At 43.3% G+C, this 25,732-nt stretch overlaps 1 protein-coding gene across 2 annotated transcripts in view; it reads right to left on the bottom strand.

The window, feature by feature from the left end:
• The window catches only part of LOC126194825 (sister chromatid cohesion protein PDS5 homolog B-B), a 204,540-nt gene that overhangs the window by 22,031 nt on the left and 156,777 nt on the right, over positions 1–25,732 (bottom strand). For both annotated transcript variants that reach the window (XM_049933153.1, XM_049933154.1), the window contains exons 18-19: positions 24,938–25,157; positions 13,875–14,146 (exon numbers count right to left, since the gene is read on the bottom strand). In XM_049933153.1, coding sequence (XP_049789110.1) covers positions 13,875–14,146; positions 24,938–25,157 — 492 coding nt within the window. The remainder of the gene's footprint in view (positions 1–13,874; positions 14,147–24,937; positions 25,158–25,732) is intronic.

The following is a 25,732-nucleotide window of genomic DNA, read 5'->3' as shown; positions in this document are numbered from 1 at the left end:
CACAAGGAGTGTACGGATCTTGCATTGCACCACTAGCCTCCAAGATTGCCTGATTGCATGGTATGTGGCCTTTTTGTTGGGGAGGGGGACTGGAATAGTGGGAGAGATTGTGAAAAATCTGTCTTTGCACCTCCTTGTCAAACAGCTTTGGGTGTGAACTGTCATACCTGAAATACACTCAGCACCAGATATCTGAAATCTTCCCGACCATTACAATGTGACTAACAGGTGCCCACAACGCATGGGCAGAGAGGTACTGTTCAGCACTAGTACATTTGACTGTTTTCAGTTTAACACGTGTATCCGTTGTGTGTGCAGTACAAGTTCTATCATCCTTTGTGTTTTTCCAAGTTTCTATTACTAGTACACAGTGACTTCAGATTGAAATTATGATGCCTATTAGTACTTGAAAACTGACAGGCAGAAAACTGAATAGTCAGGTCTCAAGAGGTGTTATAATGTTTATGGAGACAAGTCCTCTTAGGGAAGAAACATTACCGTGCAGCAAGTTCAGCCGAGGGCCAAAGTGGCGACAGGCACTTCACATAGCTATCTCCCACAAATTAAAAAGGAAGGCAGGCTATCGGAATCTGGCAAAGGAAATAAGTCAGTAACTCCAGATAAAAAATGTAATTGCAAAATAGTTATAGAAACTGATAGTTTTCATAAGGCTATTTGTTTGTTTTGTTTTGTTTTAGGGCGCAAAACACAACTGAGACCAAGAACGCAAACACAGAGGCAAAGGAAACGACTATATGTCAGTCCCAATGGAAAGAATAGGAGACATCTAAATGAGGCACGTGAGAAAAGGACTAAAAAACACCATACAAAAATGGAGATCCAAAATTAAAAATTAAACTGCCTTCACCATATTGCTTCGGCAGGTAAAAAGTAAAACACGGCGACAGCCCACACGTCATTTGCTAAAACTGCTGATAAACCAGATGCCAAACCTAAGATGGAACGTAAATTAGTAAAAAAAAGGGCATTCCAGCAGGTAGTGGCAGACAGTTAAAATTTGGGCGCAATGCATACAAAGTGGTGTGGTAGCGCCACTGAGCAAATAACGATGGCTAAAAAGGCAGTGCCCAATACACAGCCAAGTTAAAATAATCTCCTCTCAGCGAAAGGGCCGAGAGGAGGTCGTCCAAAGTGCCGGGAGAGGCTTAATATACAGGGTGTCCAGAAAAGGACTCCCAGATTTCAAAATTAAATATCTCAAAAACAAAGATCGATAAAGGAATGCAGTAAACGGTATGTTTATTGTGAAAGCTGTAAGAAGTTTATATAGCAGTTTGAAATAATAGTTACAAAAGCAGCTAACAGATGGCGCTGTAATCGCCATACGTAAGCCTAGTATAAATAGTGATCCGAAGCCCAGAACAATCAGTTCCACTATTGAAACGTGAAAGGAGGTTAGCATACCGAAGGAAGAGATTAACACTGAACAACGCGTTTTTCTGGTGCTAGAGTACCACAGGTTAGAAGAGAGTCCTACGGCAACAAGGCGAAGTTTTCAAGCACGATTTAATGTTCCAAAAGGACCCAATGCGAAAACCATTCGTACGCTCTTCGCAAAATTTCAACGAACAGGCAGCGTAACTGATGATCTAGTGGGGCATGTTGGCCGCAAGCAAACTGCAGTTATGCCTGAAAATATCGCCACAGTTTCTGGAATTATTCAGCGAAATCCAATGTCATCCGTCTATAGAATTGCATCTGAGACTGGTTTGAAGTGTTCCAGCACGCAGAAAATACTGAGAAAGAGCCTACACATGTTTCCATTCAAAATTCAAACGCACCAGGCCATACCAGTACGAGCTGTGCAACAAAGGGTTGCCTTTGCTAATCAGATGTTCACAATGATTGATAGTGAAGGATTTGATGTTGGCTGCATCTGGTTTACAGATGAAGCACACTTCCACCTGAATGGATACGTGAATAAGCAGAACTGGCGATTTTGGGGTTCCGAAAAGCCATATTGGTGTGAAGCGAAACCCCTGTATTCTCCTAAAGTTACTGTGTGGGCTGCAGTATGCAGCAGAGGCAATATTGGCCATTTTTTCATTCGAGAAACGGTCACTGGTGCACTTTACGTTGCAATTTTGGAACAATTTGTCGCCACACAGCAAGCGTTAGAGGATCGACCAGGTACTGAATGGTTTATGCAAGATGGAGCCCGACCACATCGGACCGAACAAGTGTTTCGCTTTCTTGAGGAATCGAGTCATTGCTTTGGAATATCCCAAATTTACTGGTGCAGGCATGGATTGGCCTCCATATTCGCCGGATTTGACTCCCTGTGACTTTTTTTTGTGGGGCACAGTGAAAGACATGGTCTACCCGAAGCATCCCGCCACGCTGGACGAGCTTGAATCGGCGATCTCTGTGGCATGTGAATCCATTTCGGTTGGGACACTACGAAATGTGATGGTGAATTTCATTCTTCGTTTGCGCCACCTCTGTAGTGCCAATGGTGAACATTTTGAAAACATTGTGATGTGATTGTTTGCAAAGAATGTTTTCATACGATTATTTAACTTATGTATGCTGATATGAGCTGTACAGCGTACAGCGCCATCTGTTAGCAGCTTTTGTAACTATTATTTCAAACTGCTGTATAAACTTCTTACAGCTTTCACAATAAACATACCATTTACTGCATTCTTCTATCGATCTTTGTTTTCGAGATATTTAATTTTGAAACCAGGGAGCCCTTTTCTGAAGCTTATTCCCATGAAGGGATGACCAGTGGAGATGCCAAAAGGACACCACCTCCTGACAGACGGCAATGTAGAGATCATCGCAGGAAATAGAGGTACTTGCGGGCTGAGGTAAGAGGACTGCAGCCTTGGCAGCAGCTTTGTTTCCTGGCAGATAGACATGACTAGGGACCCACATAACCATCACACTGGCTCCACCAAGAGTGAGCAAGTGACAGTTTTCCTGTACCCGCTGCACCAAGGGATGAGCAGTGTACAGAGCACAGAGACTTTGGAGGGCGCTGACCGAGTCGGGGCACAGGACATAATTGGGAAGGCTGTGTTGCCGGATGTACCCTGTGATCTGGTACAAGGCGAAAAGCTTGGCTGTAAATACTGAGGAATGGGCCGGAAGCTGATATCAAAAGACACGGGTGCCAATGACAAATGCACACCCAACCCCATGGTCAGTCCGAGAGCCATCGGTGTATATAAAGGTACTACTGCTAAATTCCATGCGAAGGTCGTGAAACTGAATGCGATAAAGACTGGGGCTGGAGTAGTATCCCTAGGAAGCGAATGAAGGCCAAGGTTAACATTCGCCCCTTCATGAAGTCAAGGTGGTGAAGGGTTCACACCCACGGGGAAAGTTACAGGTAGTGTGAAGTTAAGCCTCCGTAGAAAGTAGCGAAAGTGGACTCCGGGAGGTAACAGAGATGAGGGACGAGCCCCATATTGATGATCGAAGGAATCGTCAAAGAAGGAGGCATAAGAAGGGTGGCCACGCGTGGCAGACAAACGGCATGCTACCTGCTGAGGAGAAAGTCACAGCGTTAGGACAGTGTTAGTTCAGCAGCTTCAGCATACAGACTCTCAACTGGGATGGTGTAAAAGGCACGCGTCGCCAAATGGATGCCATAATGATGGTGAGTGTCGAGACGGTGTAAAAGGGATGGGCGTGCAGATGCATAAACAAAGCACCCATAGCTGAGTTTCGAACGGACAAGGGAGCAGTACAAAAGGAGGAGGGTAGTTCGATCAGCACCCCAAGAAGTACCATTGAGGACACATAGGACACTGAGGACACTGAGGGACTGTGTACAGCGGGCTGCCAGATGAGAAACATGGGAGGACGAAGGGAGTTTCCTATCGAGCATGAGCCCCAGGAATTACGTAGTGTCGAAGAACGGAAGGGCAACAGGCCCAAGATGTAGAGATGGTGGGAGAAACCATTTGCGCTGGCAGAAATTCATACAGATGGTTTTGTCAGTGGGAAAGCGAAAGCCATTGGTGATGCTCCAGGAGTGAAGCCGAACGAGACACCACTTAAGACGCCGCTTAGTCAGGCAGGTCCGTGGAGAACTGCAATAGATGGCAAAATCATCGACAAAACGGGAGCTGGAGACGCCTGGCGGGAGACACGCCATGATAGGTTTAATGGCAATAGCAAAGAGGATGACGCTCAGGACGGAACCCTGAGGCACACCATTTGCCTGAATAAAGGTGTCTGACAAAGCAGAACCCACACGCACCTTGAAAACTCGGTCTTGTAAAAATGCCAGAAGAAAACAGGGCAGAGTACGGAAGATACCAGTTCTCCAGCAGGTGTCGTAGGCCTTCTACAAATCGAAAAACATGGCCACAGTCCGGGATTTCCGCAGAAAACCATTCATGACATGGGTAGACAAAGTAACGAGATGGTCAAGTGCAGAATGCCGTGCTCAAAATCCACACTGTGCACTTTTGAGTAAATGGCGCAATTTGAGCCACCAAGCCAGCCGGGCATGAATGATACGTTCCATCACCTTGCAAGTGCAGCTGGTAACAGAGATGGGGTGGTAGCTAGAAGGAAGGTTTCTGTCCTTGCCGGGCTTAGGTATGGGTATGACTGTGGCTTCAAGCCAGCATCCAAGAAATGTGCCCTCAACCCAGATGCGGTTTTATGTGTTAAGCATAAAGTGATTTCCCGCAAGAGAGAGGTGCTGCAACATCTGAATGTCGATAGCACCTGGCCCTGGGGAGGAGGACGGGGTGAACTGGGAGCATGATCTAGATCCCTTATAGTGAAGGCGGCATTGTAGCACTCACGATTTGGAGAAGAGAAGGGTATCGCCTGCACCGCCTCCCCACGTTTCCTTTGGATAAAGGCAGGGTGGTAGTGGGAAGAGCTCGAAACTTCTGTAAAATGGTGGCCCAAGGTGTTGAAGATAGCTACTGTCAGGCCGGAAATTGGGGAACTGATCTCGGTTCCAGAGAGCCGTCGGAGGTTGATCCACATGACAGAGGAAGGTGTGGAACTGTTGAAAGAACTAGTGAATGAAATCCAAGTAGCTCTTTTGCTATCCCGAAGAACTCGACAACACTTTGCACACATCTGTTTATAATTAACGCAGTTTTCCAGCAAAGGGTGCCGATTAAAAACAAGGTGAGCACGTCACTGTGCACAAATTGCGTCACAGCACGCCTCAGTCCACCACGGGACTGGGGCATGACGTGGTAAAGAGGAAGTGCGAGGAATGGTACGTTCTGCAGCAGTAAGGATAACAATTGTGAGATTGTCTATAAAATGACTTATCTTAATAACATGAATATTTATATATGTGTTTGGAGAGAGAAATTGATTTTTGATTGTGACTTTACTTTAAGTTGTAAATGGTACCTGAATTTTGGTTGCTGCCTCCTTAAATGGTCAGCTTCTGCACCAGTTGGTGACTTATTATAATTTGGAGGGAGTTATTGTTCTTTAAGGTTTAAAATACGACTCAGTTAGTTACTTGGTCATATTGCGGATAGCTCTGAGCCCAAATTTTCGTAGCTTTTCATGCCTAAGAGACCACTGTTGTAAGTAAATAAGATCAAACAGCAATCTGCTTTTCGTGAGAAAAGGAGATTGCTTGGCACACAAAACTTCCTTCAAACTACACGTCCTGTTGCATCAGAATTGGTCAGTGGAGTTCGGCACCATACTATTATACAAGAACATAATCCAATTACTGCAATTAAGAAAGGATGAGAGGTTGTTTCGTAATGAATGAAAACTACAGAGAATGCCTTTCCTTTCCTGTATTTTAGTGAACTTTGTACACTTACAATTCTGCTGACTGATAGCCAGCGACAACAATGAAGTTCACTTCCTTTTCCAAATACAAGATATTTCTATTCTTCACTTCCAGAAAGTTTGTATACATAAAACTCTTACACATACTTTACTCGGTTTTATCACTGAAATAGCAATTTTCATTAAATGTAACAATACATTCTGAGCGACGGCCTAGCAACACGTCCTCTTTCCAAAAGATACAGATTAACAGTCCTCTTTTTTTTAATAAATCATACTCAAAGACTCACAGCTACTACCGGTGCGGGGATTGCGCGCTAAAGAGTTTCTTGCTGTCCAGCTGCACTTCACTTGGTATTTACATACATTACTGAGCTTCTCAGAATAAAATTAGGTACAAAATAGTTAAGAAAAGGACAGTGAGGCTCGAATAACATTACAAGTCCACCTGGTCATCACAACTGAGAAAACCTTGTTCTGCAAAAGTCGCCACAGAGGAGAAAAGCTGCCAGTCAGCCTTAGTAAGCTGCTATTTGGGCATGCAAGTAGATGGGGTAGGAGTCAGCAAATGGAGAGCACACGGGAAATGGTCGCTTGAGTAGGCATCAGAAAGAACAGACCACTCAAGACGATGGGAAAGCTGGGCAGTGCAGAAGGATAGGTCCCAGTGGGAATAGGTGAGCGAGGAGTCAGAAAGGAAAGTGGGTGCACCAGTATTAAGGCAGAAGAGGTTGACTTGGTTAAGAAGGTCAGCCAAGAGGGCACCTCTCTGAAAGGTCCTGGAAGAACCCCAAAGGAGATGATGCACATTAAAGTCACCGAGTAGCAAAAATGGGGCAGGTAGCTGCCCAATAAGCTGAAGGAAGTCTGCCCTGGTGACATCGAATGATGGAGGTACATAAATGGTAATGAGGGAAAGAGTCAGGCGGGGAAGGAAAAGGCGAATGGCAACAGCTTGATGACGGGTAGTCACGGAGATGGGTTGACTATGAACGTCATCTTGTATGAGCAGCATGATGCCCCCATGAGATGGAATGCCAACCTCAGGGGGAAGGTCAAAATGAATTGGTAAGTAATGTGGAAGCTCAATGCGGTCTTGAGGGCGCAATTTCGTTTCCTGAAGGTACAGTACAAGGGGATGCTGCGATGCTAGAAGCAGCCACAGATCATCTTTGTGGGACCGAAGGCCACGAGCGTTCTATTGGAGGACAGTCATGAGGAGGAAGAGATGTAGGGGTGTCAACTCAAGAGTACGCGGAGGGACAGCCGGTGAGAGTCACTACTACAGGGCACACAAGCAGCTGGAACCTGCTCCATGGGGTCCACACAAGCATTGGCGTGCTTGTGTGGTCGGTCAGTGGAGTCCAACGCCGATAAACGGTTGGTGGTGTGCACCGGCGAGACAGAGGCCAGCCGGGCTAAGTGACCATGTGGTGACACCATGGAGCAGGATCTTCGAGTTGGTGAAGGGGAAGACCATTTGTCTTCAGCAAATTTCTTTAAGCCCTTCCGGGTAGAGGAAGACTTGGGTGGTGTTTGGCTGAAGGGACGGAGGAAGTCTTCTCGGGAGTACTCCTCCTGGCCTTTCCTGCCTGCCAGTTGTATAGTAGGTAGCTCTGCCCCTTTATGCGAGAGTTTGACAGTTTGTTGCACAGCAGGACGGGGGGATGGTGATGCTATCTTGACACTGGGTGACTTCACAACCTCAGAGGCAAATTTGAGGTTGCATGTCTGTGTAGCCATGTCCTTCATGGATCAGGGGTAACAAGAACTGAACTATAAGTGCCAAAAGGGAGAACACAGGGTTTGCGACTAACCAGTAACTTGCGAGCTACTGGGTAAGGCACTTTTTCATTTACCTGAATCTCTGTAACAGCCCACTCATCTAGATACACGGGACAATCCCGGGAGGAGGCGGTGATACGGCAGGGAGAGGGAGGTAGACATTCGCCCTCGTGTGCATCCCTGCCACAGGTTACGCATTTGGCTGGGTGTCGACAAGACGTTCTGTTGTGATTGAACCAATGACACTGGTAACAGCGCATCAGATTCGAAATGTATGGCCAGACTGTGATGATTTCTAGCCAGCTTTAATCTTGGACGCCAGCACCACCCTACCACAGGTGAGGAAAAGAGTGTGGGTGGGCACCATGGAGAAATCGACTTTTTTCATTACACGATGAATGGCAATGGCACCCTGATCAGAGAGGTAAGATTGTATTTCAGCCTCAGTTGGACCGTCAAGCAGCCTGGTGTAAATTACACCACAGGAAGAATTCAAAGTTCTATGTGCCTTGACGCGGACAGGGTAGCCGTGGAGAAGCGAGGCAGCAAGTAATTGTTGTGCTCGAGCATCAGAAGCCATCTCCATAAGCAAGGTGCCATTCCATAAATGAGAGCAGGATTTCATAGGGCCAGTGATTGCATCAACACCTTTCTGCATAATAAACAGATTTACCGTGGAGAAGGAGTGACCGTCTTCCGTATGTGAAAACGTGAGGAATCGTGGAGCAGCAGGAAGGGTCTTTGAATCATTAGTCTCATTACGTTTACTTTTCGTCGACATTGATGGAGAGGATGAGTGACTCATAGTGAGGAAATCCCCCACAATTGCCAGCGTCTCCGATAGCGCGCTCCTTCCAACTGGGGGCCCCTACACAAGAGGGCGCACCCACCTTAGGTGAGTCTTCACACCTTGAGTCACACCTCCCGAACACCTGACGGAGGGACCAACGTGCAATCTGGGAAGGTTACAGCTCAGGCAATCACTCCTCCCTGGGCCTGGCGTGTACCAGGTCCTACCTGTTGACCTGGGGCTGGGAATTACATGTTACCCAGTCATCTTTTATGTGTCAGATGCATGGGCTGGCCTTCAGGAGTGCACTGGGAGGAAGAAGAAAAAAGAGGATCCTCAAATGCTGAAGTGGAGGAACGAGAGGAGAAGGGAAACAAAGAATGGAAAAAGGAGCCAAAAATGAAGTTGAGATTGTTCGCAAGTCAGCAACAGAATGCAGAACATTCCCAACAATACTGCAGACATGTTCCCAAGGGAGGGGAAAATGAATAGCAAGAGGATACACATACAGCTCGTAAGGGAAAAAGTGCTGCATACACTGGGGCCCCGTGGTAGCCAAGCACGAACCCAAGTGATCGAGTGATGAGCACCCTTGGGGGGGGGGGGGGGGGTTAGGCCATAGTTTGAAGAATTGTTTACAACTTTTTTTATCTGACCGAAAAACAAGTGCCTACAGGGGAAGGAGTTAAGCAGAAGTTGAAACAATCTATAGACTTTCAAGATGGGAACCCTACTGTAAGGTGTTATTAAAAAAATTAGGTTTCTACTGGAGAGAAAGAGAGAGAGAGAGAGAGAGAGAGAGAGAGAGAGAGAGAGAGAGAGAGAGAGAGAGAGAGGGAGGGGGGGGGGGTGGCAGGCTCAATACTGTTAGAGAAAATCATCAAGAAAAAAGAATTGCATATTCAAAGCAATTAAAAAATTAATTTAAAGAGGGAAACAGAGACATTGTTTACATTTATGTCTCATTCTACTAAAGACGATATTTCAAATTGGAATTGGAATGCAACCCATTCTCAGATGACATGCTGAAACCTGTTCTATACGAGTTCTTTTGATGAACCACCCAAGGACTGTTGAGTATTCCACTGATAAGATTTGACAAACTGTTGTACACACTGCTTTAGGCCTTCCTCCTTACCACCCAGAATTAAATCCAACAGAGATTATTTGAGCTATTGTGAAAGGTTGGACAGCTTCTAGGAATGTTACCTGCAACAAAACATTTATAAAACAATTGTGTGTTGAGAAATTTAATTCAACAGCTAAAGAAGACTGGATTCCAGGGCAGATGACATTGAAAGGTAAATAAAAACTTTGATCCTAGATATAACTGTAAGAACTACCTCTTGGTTGCATCTGCATGCTTGTAAAATATATACCCTTGTAAAACTGGATGGTGACTTTGAAAATAAAAGCTTTAACAATACTGTGTGTACATTAAAATATACTCCATGTGATCCACTTTCATTTATATTGAAAATATAGTCTTGTGATACTGTATTCATCTCTTTGAAACCACCTGTATTATATATCAATTTCTAACTTACAAAAAGACAGATATGAATTTTTAAGCATTTGTAATCACGAACAGGTCAAATAAAGATTAAAAGAGGCCACTGACATAAGCAGTTTGCCACAGGGGAGGGAAGGGGGGGGGGGGGGACCAATTAATTTCATACGCAAAACAAGTGGCACCTTTGATTACCACCATAATGAACATTTGCCTGAGAAACATTTTTAGCCTTCTATTATAAATTACATATGAAGATGACAGGGAGTGTTGACCAACATTTTTTTATATTCGACCAAAGGTTCACGACTTGTTTTCATGGCACTTTTGATATTACTCCCTGTAAAACTTTTAATAAGATATGTTTCTGGGTGTTGATTTTACTAAATCACATTTTTTTTCAATCTTTCAGTTATTTCCACACTCAAATTCCCAATTTCTCAGAACTATATTTTATTGTATGTGAGAGCAAGTTTTTCCTCATTAGTATATTTTAATAACGTAGAAGAAATATACAAATATTTTGCCCAAAATGCCATGGCAGAAGTGATCACACCATCCTTCTGAGAGACTACATTCTCAATTCATTTCTTGTCAACACATTGTAAATTCACTCAAGTTACGTGATGCAGAACCTGCCAACAAAACACCCAAAATGAAACACAAACAAAGACGTGCACATGCACACGCTCATACACACACGCGCACCTGCATACACACCTGTGCACCTACACTTTCTGGTTGTGTGTCCTGTCAGCACAAGGTAGGTGCACAGGTGGCAAAGTTTCCATTCTCTTTTTGTGTGTGCCAATCAATGACTCCTTTACTTCTAAATTGGTTGCCATTTCCCTCAACTGACTTAAACAATGATCAACCAAAATATCTATAAGACTAGGTTGGTTGGTTGTTTGGTTGGATTAAAAGAGGGGGAAAGGGACAAAACTACGAGGTCATCAGTCCCTCAATGCCACAAGTGTGAGAATAAAACAAACGAGACTGACAACTCAAAATGGAATGAAAGGAAAAATCGCAAGAATGATGAAGGGCAGCAAACATGTAACTGGACAAAAGGGGACAAGAAAACCACGGAAGCACTAGGGTGGAGGACACAGAGGGACAAAGGACATGTACTAAAACTGATAAAAAGAACACGAACAAAACATAAAACTAAATCAGCCGATGAGGCATTGCTCCCAAAGTAGGTGGTGTAGGAGCAACAGGGAAGGAAGTGCCCCCCACCGGGGGGTAGGTCTAGTCTCCCAGTTCTGAGAGGCGATAGGAATTCAAGGAGCTGATGGGGCGAGAACTGTTCTCGTAGTAGTGGCGTACAAGGTGGTCATAGCCACAGGATGTAGGCGCTCAAATTTCCTCTTAACCTCAGTGTAGGTCAGTCGGTCCAGGTACTTATACTCCGTGATTTTGCTTTCTTTCTATAAAATACTGCAGTCTGGTGAGCAATGTGCATGGAGTATTGGGATGCAATGGTCGTCAACTATCTCAACATGTGGAGCTGGAAGTACAGTGTGAAGACATATGGCTGAATTTCCAGCACTTAAAGCACCACATCGGGGGAGGGATATATGGCTTGACGTCACAGCAGTAGACTATCACCTTGACCTTCTCAGGCAATGTATCACCCTCGAGGGCCAAGATAAAGGCACCGGTGGCAACCAGGTTATCCCTCGGACCCCGATGGATGCGCTGGACAAAATGAACACCTCGCCGCTCTTAATTGGCGCACAGCTCGTCATCAGACTGCAAAAGAAGGTCCCTGTGGAACGTAATACCCTCGACCATAATTAAGCTCTTATGAGGCGTGGCAGTTATAAGAGTCGAGGGGCATGAAAGGGAAGCAGCGGTTGGGAAGGGAGTGAGACAGGGTTGTAGCCTCTCCCCGATGTTATTCAATCTGTATATTGAGCAAGCAGTAAAGGAAACAAAAGAAAAATTCGGAGTAGGTATTAAAATCCATGGAGAAGAAATAAAAACTTTGAGGTTCGCCGATGACATTGTAATTCTGTCAGAGACAGCAAAGGACTTGGAAGAGCAGTTGAACGGAATGGACAGTGTCTTGAAAGGAGGATATAAGATGAACATCAACAAAAGCAAAACAAGGATAATGGAATGTGGTCAAATTAAGTCGGGTGATGCTGAGGGAATTAGATTAGGAAATGAGACACTTAAAGTAGTAAAGGAATTTTGCTATTTGGGGAGCAAAATTACTGATGATTGTCGAAGTAGAGAGGATATAAAATGTAGACTGGCAATGGCAAGGAAAGTGTTTCTGAAGAAGAGAAATTTGTTAACATCGAGTATAGATTTAAGTGTCAGGAAGTCGTTTCTGAAAGTATTTGTATGGAGTGTAGCCATGTATGGAAGTGAAACATGGACGATAAATAGTTTGGACAAGAAGAGAATAGAAGCTTTCGAAATGTGGTGCTACAGAAGAATGCTGAAGATTAGATGGGTAGATCACATAACTAATGAGGAAGTATTGAATAGGATTGGGGAGAAGTTTGTGGCACAACTTGACAAAAAAAAGGGACCGGTTGGTAGGACATGTTCTGAGGCATCAAGGGATCACAAATTTAGCATTGGAGGACAGCGTGGAGGGTAAAAATCGTAGAGGGCGACCAAGAGATGAATACACTAAACAGATTCAGAATGATGTAGGTTGCAGTAAGTACTGGGAGATGAAAATTGCACAGGACAGAGTAGCATGGAGAGCTGCATCAAACCAGTCTCAGGACTGAAGACCACAACAACAACAACGAGGCGCGATGGTAACGGAAACATCCCCCAACTTGCCACAAGAGAGTTATGCCCCGTGACTGGGCAGAGGATGCTGACCCAGAGCACATTTTGGACAAGCCCTCCACCTCCCCGAACTTGTCCTCCAAATGCTCCACAAAAAACTGAGGCTTCATGGACATGAAAGATTCCCCATCAACTCTCGTACATATGAGGTACCGGGGCAAATAAGCTTCACTGCCATCCTTAGCCTGGCATTCCTCTCATGGTGTGGCCAGGGTGGGGAATGACTTGGGGTCATATTTCTCAGCATTAAAGTTAAACTTTGCCCACTTAGAAACTGCTGGTGGCACACCACCAGCAAGAGATGATGTACTACGCTTCATGATGTGTCATCCACCCTGATGCCACACACTCCGACCAGGGGCCCTCCCCATGGGCACCGCCCAGCCACAGCAAAGGCCCCCTGGCAGGATGGCCATTTCTGGGATTCTCGATGCCACAGGGTGACGGGTATCTACTCCTTGGTATACATGGGGAGTAAGCAGCACAAGCAGCAGAGTGATCCCTGTGTTGTCAGGGGGCTACAATCAACAGGGTACATGGCGACCCCACCACAACGGACTGACTACCATGCTGGATATGAGGTACAAAGAAGTTCATGGTCATCGTCAGCACAGAAAGTGACACTGCATAGTGTGTGGTGGAAAACGCACCCAGGAAGGTGTCCTCGCCAAAGAGATAAGACAACTGGCAGGAATGCAATGCGACGACGAGAAAGTGGACTAAAGATCTCAACGCACAATGGACACATGTACCACGTAAGGTGCCCTTCCCTAATTGGCTCGCTCTTTGGGAAAATTTTGAATGGAGATCAAACCCTACAGGGGACTACCACATAAAGGCTCAAACGCGTGAGACTCCTTTCAGTCACGTCTTATGACGGGCAGGAATACCTGGGGCCTAATCTTACCTCTGGATCCACAGGGGGCTATATGATTAGTATTTTATGAGTATTCTAGTCGAGAATTCTGTGACTGGACATCATTATCTATTTATCAGACTAATGGAAGAAAAACAATAGTTTATCTGCAGTTTTATTTACAATTTTAGTTGTAAGCTGTTGTTCCTCCCATTACCCTCTGGACACCCGTTGTCAGATTAGCAATTAGTACACACCAGCAAAACTTCATTTTGGGCACATCAATTTGATACATGTATATACTAACAGCTTCAGACTTAAAAAAAAGAGAAAAACAGTATGTAAGCGGTACTCACGTGATTCACAGCATCCTCATCTCCTTTAAATGCATCTTTGTGATTCTTCATCCTTTCAATGAGACTCTTGTAGAACCCAAAGCAATAGAGATCATTTTTTGTTATGAGTGGTTCCATAACAAACCAGAGGCACTGTTTGATTTTCATGAGCTGATCCAAGTCTTCATGAGATGTATAGAAAGGATGATGAGTCAGCACAGGTACAGCAAATACCATCATGTAGTCAGGAAGAATGTGTGTCAATTGGGTGAGTCCTTTATCTAGCAGGCCAGCTAATGAACATTAAAAAAAAAAAAAAAAACAGAAATACAGGTTTCTTAAAGTAACCAACACACATACTACAACAATTAGAAAACTAGACATTTACTACTAAACTGATAAAATTATATTATTTAAATCAACTATCTTTCCAATTCATCCATGTCCTAAGTCTGTTGTAACATTTATATTAAAAACTGGGCAAAGAATCCCAGACAGTGTTTATAATATAATGAAATATCTAGGTTTTGAAATATCTTGAACTATGAAACCAGTGGGAAACAGTGAAATGATTACAAGATAACAATGGACTGGCAGTAAAGGTTCTAACTTCAAAAGTATTTCTATTGACTTGAAGCATTAATCATGAGGAATGGCACAAAAACTGAGCCCTGCCCCCCCCCCCCCACACACACACACACACCCATATTTACTTAACCTTTTGTATGAGCCTCCAATCCAAAGGAGGAGTGTGTACAACATATGTGTAACATGAACGAGAAGAATATGTGAGCTATGGTATGTCGGACATGAGATACAACTGTTTCTACATCTACACTATTGCTCCACAATCATAATTAAGTGCCTGGCAAGGGTTTCATTGAACCGCCTTCAAGTTATTTCTTTACTGTTCCACTCTCGAATGGCATGCAGGAAAACGAGCACTTAAATCTTTGTGTGCGAGCTCTGAGTTCTCTTATTTTATCATGATCATCAATTCTCCCTAAGTAGGTGGGTGCCAACTGAATATTTTTGAAATTGGAAGAGGAAGTTAGTGATAGAAACTTCACAACATACTGCTGCAATGAAAAATGCCTTTGTTTTAATGATTGCCATCCAATTCACATATCATGTCTGTGTCACATGTTAGTCCCCTGTGACACAGATCCCTCATCGCACAGCAACATTCAAAAAGAAGGCTGACAAGTGTGATATAAGCAGTCTATTTAGTAAACCTGTTGCACTTTAAAGTGTTCTGCCAACAAATCACAGTCTCTTGTTTTGCTTTACCCACAACAAGCATTCCGAGGATAAAACACAATACTAAGCAAAATTTAACTTATTTCTGCCATGTAATGTAAGATGATTTACAGATTATAGATGTGGATGTGGTAAACTCTGTTTTGAAACCTTTTGGGAGGCACCATTGCACTCTTTGGGCACGCCTCATGTACTAGCTCAAAGTGTCTACATATTGTTGAGTACCCTCCGTAACACTCAAACTTCACATAGTTTTTGCACTGAAGCTGTGCGTTTAGAATCTTTGAGCATGATATGCTGAAGTGTTGAGAGATGTTTTGTGAGGCGTGATTGACTAATACAGTGTTTATGAAAGGCATCAATCCAGGTTACAGTTCTGGTCTACCACTGTGTAATTACTTGTCTGTTCCAAAACTACTATGATATGTTTTTATGCAAGTGTTTCTCCTGAGCTATAGTAACTCACAAACATGCGGTGTGATGCCATCAAAAAGGTATTTACTGTGTTATACAATACCACATAGGTTTAGAATCTATTAATCAACTTCCTTACTGAAAATATGAGTGCCACTTGTGCCTCCTGGTACAGGGACTTTAAGGGATGTACCGAACAGCTGTAATATACTTAATAGTTGAAACTTCCTGGCAGATTAAAACTGTGTGCCCGACAGAGACTCGAACTCGGGACCTTTGCCTTTCGCGGGCAAGTGCTCTACCAACTGAGCTACCGAAGCACGACTCACGCCCGGTACTCACAGCTTTACTTCTGCCAGTACCTCGTCTCCTACCTTCCAAACTTTACAGAAGCTCTCCTGCGAACCTTGCAGAACTAGCACTCCTGAAAGAAAGGATATTGCGGAGACATGGCTTAGCCACAGCCTGGGGGATGTTTCCAGAATGAGATTTTCACTCTGCAGTGGAGTGTGCGCTGATATGAAACTTCCTGGCAGATTAAAACTGTGTGCCCGACCGAGACTCGAACTCGGGACCTTTGCCTTTCGCGGGCAAGTGCTCTACCAACTGAGCTACCGAAGCACGACTCACGCCCGGTACTCACAGCTTTACTTCTGCCAGTACCTCGTCTCCTACCTTCCAAACTTTACAGAAGCTCTCCTGCGAACCTTGCAGAACTAGCACTCCTGAAAGAAAGGATATTGCGGAGACATGGCTTAGCCACAGCCTGGGGGATGTTTCCAGAATGAGATTTTCACTCTGCAGTGGAGTGTGCGCTGATATGAAACTTCCTGGCAGATTAAAACTGTGTGCCCGACCGAGACTCGAACTCGGGACCTTTGCCTTTCGCGGGCAAGTGCTCTACCAACTGAGCTACCGAAGCACGACTCACGCCCGGTACTCACAGCTTTACTTCTGCCAGTACCTCGTCTGGCAGAAGTAAAGCTGTGAGTACCGGGCCTGAGTTGTGCTTCGGTAGCTCAGTTGGTAGAGCACTTGCCCGCGAAAGGCAAAGGTCCCGAGTTCGAGTTTCGGTCGGGCACACAGTTTTAATCTGCCAGGAAGTTTCATATCAGCGCACACTCCGCTGCAGAGTGAAAATCTCATTCTACTTAATAGTTCATAACGAAACTCCCAATCATATTAATTTGCTCTGCAGGCCCTTAGCAGTATATATGGCCCTGATATAACACCACACTTTCTGTAAATTCCACAGCGGCCAGTCACCATATGAAAAAGGTATGTTATCAAGTGAATAACTACTATGGTCATGCCATGAGATGTCTACTGTCAAATGGCCATGGGAGATGGGGAAAGTTCCTGAGCACATGCACAACATGAGTAGCCACATCATAGCAGCTAACGTCAACGTCAGTGTACTAAGTGGGGAAATTATGTTAGTTTAGGCTCCACAGAAGCCAACTCATATGCCTGCAAGCTGCTGCACAGGCACAGTATCTTTGAAAGCACACATGTAATCTGTCAACTGATCTGTACATTTTGTCAGGAATTTTGTAGGCAAGGATAACCTGCAAGTAGCAAATGAGACTGAAAGACATATTGCCTGTGAAATCTGTTTTGGGTTCTTCAGTGGACGAGTTTGTTTGATAATTTGATGAGGTCTCAACAACTTAAGTAGCTGGTATTCTCATCCTCCATTACTTGTAATGAATTGATATCAAACTCTTTGGTATCACTATCCAAGCACTTCTCTGTGGCCATCACCACTCTGTTCTCCCACTTATTAACCACCTTTGTCATTTTGTGCAAGATAGGAATCCAACACTCACTCACCCTGAGACTTTCCTTTTTGTTGTTAAAAGTTGGTATAATGCTTATAGATCTCTATGTCTTCTCATAACAAACAAATATGGCAATTACTTTTCACAGATAGAACTTGAGTTTCAGTGAAGTTTTACTTACATTTGTGTTCCGTGACCTTGGTGTTAACGAACTGCTCAGTATTTCTGATACATACTTTGTCACAAGTGCACAATATTCTGTAAACCCAATTTGTCTTTGGCCACTCTGAATGACACATTTGTTTTGCTGGTTGTCCTGCCAACTGTCTTCATGCCATGCTCTTGGAGTGCATGTTTAATCTGTCTGCCATTCTGGGGCTGGCATTGATGCTACACCCTGAACTAACATCATTTGCCCACCTAGCACGCTGACAATGAGATCGTTGATGTTTGCTGCTAGGACATGACTACCATATTTACTCGAATCTAAGCTGAACTTTTTTCCCGTTTTTGTAATCCAAAAAACCGCTGAGGCTTAGAATCGAGTGCAAAGTAAGCGGAAGTTCTGAAAAATGTTGGTAGGTGCCACCACAACTAACTTCTGCCATCGAATATATGTAGCGCTATACAGGCATGCTTTCCAGCCACAAAGATAAATATTGGCACCAAAACCTCTGCGTCAGTAAGTAAATTAAAAGGTAGAAGAATGTAAAATTTGCCATGTATTCTTTCGTGTTTGCTGCTATCTCATTTAAATCCTGTCTGCCTAATAAACTACGAAACTAGAGTGAGACGACAGTAAACACTGAAGAATATACATATCATGTCATGTTTATATTCATATTATTCATAGTGATACAGTCAGAAATGAACCACGGCAACTGACTAGATTTTTAAATCCGAGATAAATCTAATTTCTGTGCAGAATGCAATGTACTAAAGAGGCGTCTGCACAGATTTTCAAACGGAGAAAAATTTTCGCTAAACTCTCGTCCAGAACATCATCTATCATACAAAGTCTATTATTTGGTTCTTGTTGATCATTATCAAAGAAAGCAGCAGTGTAAGTAACAACAAATAGCAGTCTCTTGCCATTGTTTTGCTTATGAGACAATTCCTCTCTTTTTTTATTGTAAGCCGCGGTAGCGCACACAAAAGCAAGCCACGCTGCGAACAGCGACAGGTCGTAAACACTCATTATCAGAATGCGACAAACAATGCATGACACAGCACAATAATGCATTTTCAGCGTAGAGTGACGTAAATACCTATAAGAAAGAGAACGGCACTTATCAGATCAAAGCAAAATAAGCAATCGATTCAAACCAGACGAAGCACATGAAAAAGGAAGGGTACCCATATAAATACAGACGGAGCGCCTGACGCATAGCAATGGCTACCTGGTAAAGCTTAACTGCTAAGCTTACGACTCGAACCAGACTACTGTAGCTGTATCTTCATCTATTCGACCTCAATTGTGTCTCATGTTACAATGGACCAACTTTGTTTCGATATCCAGGTGTGGTCTAAAACTTTTCTCTCCCTTTGAATTTCGAGTCTCAGATTTCAGGTGCAGCTTAGATTCAGGAATTTTTTTTTCCCTTGATTTCGAGTCTCATTTTTCAAGTGTGGCTTAGATTCGAGTAAATACGGTACTCGTGTTGTGCAAGCACAAAGGACACTACCTTGGCCTTCTGACAGCAGACCACAGTAATTCTTCACTTGATAATGTTTTTTGCTGTAGTGACTGGCCACCATCGCACTTACAGAAAGCACAGTGACACTTTTACATCAGGGCCAATCACAATGCTAAGGACTATGGGGCCAAGTTCATATGATTTGGTGTTTCTTTAGGAACTATTAAGCATATTACAGTTGCTGTGTGCATCACAGAGTCACTATGTATGGATGCATGAGGGGGGGGGGGGGGGGGGTGTCATATTTTCAGTAAAGAAGTTGATTAATAGATTCTAAACTTTGGTGGTACTGCACACCCCTTACGGTGTGTAGTGGAGGACAGTTTGTGTACCACTATCACTTCCTCATTTTCCAGTTCTAGTTGGGTATGGTTCATGGGAAGAATGATTGCTGGTAAGACAAGGACTGTAAGCTGGATTGCTGCCTTTCACTAACAGTGTGGTAACCAGTCACATCTCATAAATATAGATCTACATCTACATCTACATCTATACTCCGCGAGCCACCTTACGGTGTGTGGCGGAGGGTACTTATTGTACCACTATCTGATCCCCCCTTCCCTGTTCCATTCACGAATTGTGCGTGGGAAGAACGACTGCTTGTAAGTCTCCGTATTTGCTCTAATTTCTCGGATCTTTTCGTTGTGATCATTACGCGAGATATATGTGGGCGGTAGTAATATGTTGCCCATCTCTTCCCGGAATGTGCTCTCTCGTAATTTCGATAATAAACCTCTCCGTATTGCGTAACGCCTTTCTTGAAGTGTCCGCCACTGGAGCTTGTTCAGCATCTCCGTAACGCTCTCGCGCTGACTAAATGTCCCCATGACGAATCGCGCTGCTTTTCGCTGGATCATGTCTATCTCTTCTATTAATCCAACCTGGTAAGGGTCCCATACTGATGAGCAATACTCAAGAATCGGACGAACAAGCGTTTTGTAAGCTACTTCTTTCGTCGATGAGTCACATTTTCTTAGAATTCTTCCTATGAATATCAACCTGGCGCCTGCTTTTCCCACTATTTGTTTTATGTGATCATTCCACTTCAGATCGCTCCGGATAGTAACTCCTAAGTATTTTACGGTCGTTACCGCTTCCAATGATTTACCACCTATGGCATAATCGTACTGGAATGGATTTCTGCCCCTATGTATGCGCATTATATTACATTTATCTACGTTTAGGGAAAGCTGCCAGCTGTCGCACCATTCATTAATCCTCTGCAGGTCTTCCTGGAGTACGTACGAGTCTTCTGATGTTGCTACTTTCTTGTAGACAACCGTGTCATCTGCAAATAGCCTCACGGAGCTACCGATGTTGTCAACTAAGTCATTTATGTATATTGTAAACAATAAAGGTCCTATCACGCTTCCTTGCGGTACTCCCAAAATTACCTCTACATCTGCAGATTTTGAACCGTTAAGAATGACATGTTGTGTTCTTTCTTCTAGGAAATCCTGAATCCAATCACAAACCTGGTCCGATATTCCGTAAGCTCGTATTTTTTTCACTAAACGTAAGTGCAGAACCGTATCAAATGCCTTCCTGAAGTCCAGGAATACGGCATCAATCTGCTCGCCAGTGTCTACGGCACTGTGAATTTCTTGGACAAATAGGGCGAGCTGAGTTTCACATGATCTCTGTTTGCGGAATCCATGTTGGTTATGATGAAGGAGATTTGTATTATCTAAGAACGTCATAATACGAGAACATAAAACATGTTCCATTATTCTACAACAGATTGACGTAAGCGAAATAGGCCTATAATTATTCGCATCTGATTTATGACCCTTCTTGAAAATGGGAACGACCTGCGCTTTCTTCCAGTCGCTAGGTACTTTACGTTCTTCCAGAGATCTACGATAAATTGCTGATAGAAAGGGGGCAAGTTCTTTAGCATAATCACTGTAGAATCTTACAGGTACCTCGTCTGGTCCGGATGCTTTTCCGCTACTTCAAGTCACTCCCAGAGATTCTAATTACACAGCTTCAGTGCACAGAGATTCTAACTACACATCTTCAGTGCAAAGAGTAAGGAGTTTAAGTGTTACCGAGGGGAACCAGTGACTAGTAGACACTTTGAGTTAGTCCACAAGGTATGCTTGAAGAGTGAAATTGGTGTCACATTGCCCCCAAAATGCACAATAAAGATCCAAAACTTAGTCTTTCACATCTATATCTATGCTTTGCAAACCACCTTACAGTGTATGGCAGAGACTTTGTATACCACCATTATCTTCCTCCTTCCTATTCTACTGTTGAACAATGTGCAGAAAGAATGCCTACTTATGAGTCCAAATTGCTGCAATTTTGTTGTTTTGGTTATTACTGAGATATAAGTAGGAGAAAACAACATATTACCAGAGTCTTCAAAGAACTTCTGCTTTTGTAAATTTAGCAGTAAGCCTCTGTGTGATATACAATACATCACTTGTGATATCTATCATTAGAGTTGAATAATCATTTCCACCACACAAACACTTACTAAATGAACACATGACAAGATGTGCTGGTCCACTTTGAATCTTCTCTGTATCTATTAATTCTGCTTCGCAAGGGCCACAGGTTGACAAACAATATTTAAAGCCTATGGCTGAGTATAAATAATTGAAAGAGTAAACACAGATACTTAGTCATCCACAGGTACATAAACAAGACTGAGAACACTACTTGCGCTCTCTCTCTCTCTCTCTCTCTCTCTCTCTCTCTCCCCTACAGATACATTGACCTCGCTGGCTACACTGTGCAAGCATTGAAGCTAAACTGAGGTGATGGGATGTGTCGGGTGGAGTGGGTGAGAAGAGAAAGGAGACAGGGAATGGGAGGGAGGATTGGGGAAGTGTGGCTGACAGTTGGGAGGGAGAGGCAAAAGGTACATCGGACAGGAATTTGGCACCAATGAGCTCTTTCTGGCTGCAGGCACAGGAGCTGTGCACAGCACACAATGATGTGGTAGTCTGGATTGGAGGGGGAGATAGAACAGATGAAGAGGGATCCTTGATGGGTGCATAGGACAGGACTTGCATCTGGATCTTCTGCAGTGGTATGATCTTGTGGCAAGGGCTTGGGACTGAGTGTGGCGTAAAGAGGAAACAACTCATCTACTCAGCACATCCTATTCCAATCTTGTCACAGACATATGAAATCGTATCAGAGGTAGGGTCATCTGTGAAAGCCGCATACCATATATCAGGTCTGCTGTAACTTCTGCACAGCGATTTATGTGGACTTGACCACCAACCAGTTGTCCATCTGAATGAATTGTCATTGTCAAACTGCAATTAAGAGGTTAGTTGACCATTCAGTGGATCCCACTGATAATGACCAGCTCCACTTCTAGCCAATGAATCTGTTTCTAGGACCCATACTTCCTAAATCGTTTCAAGTGGTTGTTACAATGTAAATCACACCAAAAAAGTATGCATAATCTTAGATGTTTAACAGTTGTAGCTGTTTCCAGTTGATTATTAACAGCGTAGTCACATAACATAAGGTCTTTCCTCCAATTTATACACAATTCATTATATTTGCTTACAATGACGTTGAAATGATAAGGTTTTACCCCTAGCACTGATCTTGTGTAGGCTTTTGTTCATTTTGCTACTACTTTCTGGCAATGTGTGTTTTTTACATACGACAGTTGGAACTCAAATAGTGGCAACTATTTATTCACAACTGATACAAAAGAGTTACTTGTTTGCACCTGTTACTGTCTTTCAAAGTAGTCATCAGTGGTGTGTAGAACCCGTTGCCAGCAATGTGGAAGGCGTAGTATCCCGTTAGCAGAGCCTGTTCTGTTGATGGTGCGAATGGAGCAGTCTATTGCCTGTCGAATCTCTGGAACAGTTCTGAAGTGAATGCCACAAAGTGGTTCCTCCATTTTCGGAACCAAATCAAAGTCACAAGGACTTAAGTCCAGGGAGTATGGTGGATGGTTCAGTACTTTCCAGTTCCATTGACCGAACAGAGCAGCCACAGCTTGTGCTGTATGCACCTGCACATTGTCATGCAAATGACAGATGGGTTGCGCAGAAAGTGGCACCGCTTCTTTCGCAAAGCTGGTTGCAGGTGATGCTCCAAAGACGAACAGTAATACTGTGCACTGATGGTCTGCTGTGGAGGAACATAATGCGTTAGGATAACACCGTCATAGTTGTACACGAGAAACACCATAACTTCAGACCGCTCCATTTGCACCATCAATAGAACAGTCTCCGCTAACGCTATACTACGCTTTCCACATCGCTGGCAATGGGCTCTACACAAAGCTGCTGACTACTTTGACAGACAGTAACAGGTGCAAAACATGTAACTCTTTTGTATCGGTAGTAAATAAATAGTTGCCACTATTTAAGTTCCTACCCTTGTACTATGGAACTATCCATAAATTCCTCATGTAGTTTCCAACAGTATCCACACTGTCATTTACACTGGCGTACAAAAGTAAAGCAACAATCTGCTATTTTCCCAATCTGTGACTAATTCACGAGGTTATAATATAAACTATCAACAGAAGTCCTATGACCATGTTCTGCACAGAAAAAGGCATTTCAGGTAATGGACAACCACACCGACAATGACATAAGGGCATCTATCAAATGGGGTGGTGCTTGCCTGGTAGTCCCACATCCAAAATCCCTGTGTACATAGTCACAGACAGTGCAATATGGCACAGATAAGAGGGCTCCCAGACTCTCTGTGATGGAGGCCTAGAGGAAGAATGGAAGTAGGGCAGTTACAAACTTGTGTGGCCTGATGGCGTAGTGTAAATCCTTCTGTTGTTTCTCGGACGTGGCGACAGTTCACAGAGACTGAAACTGTACCCCGAAGACAAGGGCAGGGACAACCACATGTGACATCTGAAAGAGAGAACTGTTATTTGGCTCTAAGGACATGATGGTAATGGCATCTGATCTTGCAGCAACCACTGGACATTTTGTATCGAAGCAAACGGTGTACACAACCCAATGTTTTTTTACAGATGAGTTGTGATTTGGCCTGGAGAGTAATTCTCTACGGATTCTCATCTGGAGGGAACGTGGAACACAATTTTGTGACCCAAACATTGTGAAAACAGACCAAAATCAGGGAGGATCGCTAAAGGTGTGAACAGGGATTATGTTGACCACTCGAACACCTCTTCATGAAACTGTATGGGTGAATCGGCAAGGTTTAAGGGGTGAAAATACCACACTGCATCAAGAACCAAGAAAAAATATTTGATCTGTTTGCAGACTAACTATCTATTCCTTACTATAAAAGTGCAGGAAGATCACTAAAATCTTTTACATCAGTTCTAAAGAATTGTGGTGTTCCAAAACAGAAGTCTCTGAAAGGATTCACACTTGAAACATGTTCTTGCCTATAACGTATGACACATCTACAAACAGGAGTATTGTTCTAATGACACCTGATTAATTTTGCTGTCAGCATAACATAATAGCCAAAAATTTCAGTTATCACATCTAAACATGAATTTTAGTTTCAGTTATTCTGAAACATGAAACATTTATTTCACCCTGATGTGGTCAGGGGATCCTCACTCTTGATCCTGCAGGATGTCAGTAAAAGAGGTGCATAAAAGATGTAACACTGCAAAAGGCAATATCATATCACAATTTACTTGACCGGACAGTAAAACTGACTTATTATTTTATGTAGAAACTGTCAAATCACATTTTGAATTCCTCAAGCAGGCATTAACTATCTCTGAGATGACACTTTGTAAGTATTTAAATATCACCAGCAGCTGGAAATAAAATGTTCTGATCTTCAACAACGTGAAAGTTGCAAATACACTGTTCGCCACATGGCTTTTGAGAGTTGAGTGAAAAGATCTATTGTATGATGAGCCTAGAAACAGCAGATATTCTGGAACAAAGAAAGACATATACATAAATAAATACAGTTACTCGAGTGCTAATGTACTAACCTATTGCACCCATGGAGATACTTTTGACATATTCTCTTCTTTTATTAATGTCTACAACCATATTCTGCTTAATAAGCATCTTTATTCTCTTATCAGGTTCAATACCACCAAGAGCATAGAAACCCATGAAGTCCAGTGGGAGACATTTCTGAGGAATTCCTCGTCCAAGTCCTTTGTGTAGTTTTGTTGCAAAGATTTCACGCACCTGTGGTACCTCGTCCTGCAGAAAATAAATTCAAAATTAATCACTATCTCTTAGAACTGAATAAATAAAACAATTTATGTGGCTGTTTTAGTTACTGTTACAAGATGAGCTCATCTGGGTGAGTCACCGTGATGAAAGGTGCCTGTCACAGTAGCTTAAAAGTTGGTCATATACAAAAACTAAATCTATAACATCCTCCAAATTAACAAACTTGAAGATTCTACTTTTGATAACTTACAGTTACATAAATAAACTCAAGGTTTCATAAAATCTCCCCCCACCCCCCACCCCTGTAGCACAGCTCTGTAAGCAAACTCAGAATGAAAGTACGAAATGAATATCCGAAATATTTTAAGCACAACAGACACTTCTATTTACCATTATCTGAAGCAGGAACAACTTGCATAGGTTTGACAAACATGCAATAAAAACAGGAATTTCCATTATTTAGAGGAAGAGACATGTGGAAGAATAATGGATAATGTACACAGTTGCTAGGCAAATGACGAATTTGCTCCGAACCCTATGTCAAAGGAAACAAAAGATGTAGCCTACCAACGGATTCTTTCAATTTCATTAGCTCCTGCGAT

This window comes from Schistocerca nitens, chromosome 7 (assembly GCF_023898315.1).
Source record: "Schistocerca nitens isolate TAMUIC-IGC-003100 chromosome 7, iqSchNite1.1, whole genome shotgun sequence".
Lineage (NCBI taxonomy): Eukaryota > Metazoa > Arthropoda > Insecta > Orthoptera > Acrididae > Schistocerca > Schistocerca nitens.
This window is presented reverse-complemented; position numbering and strand designations above follow the sequence as displayed.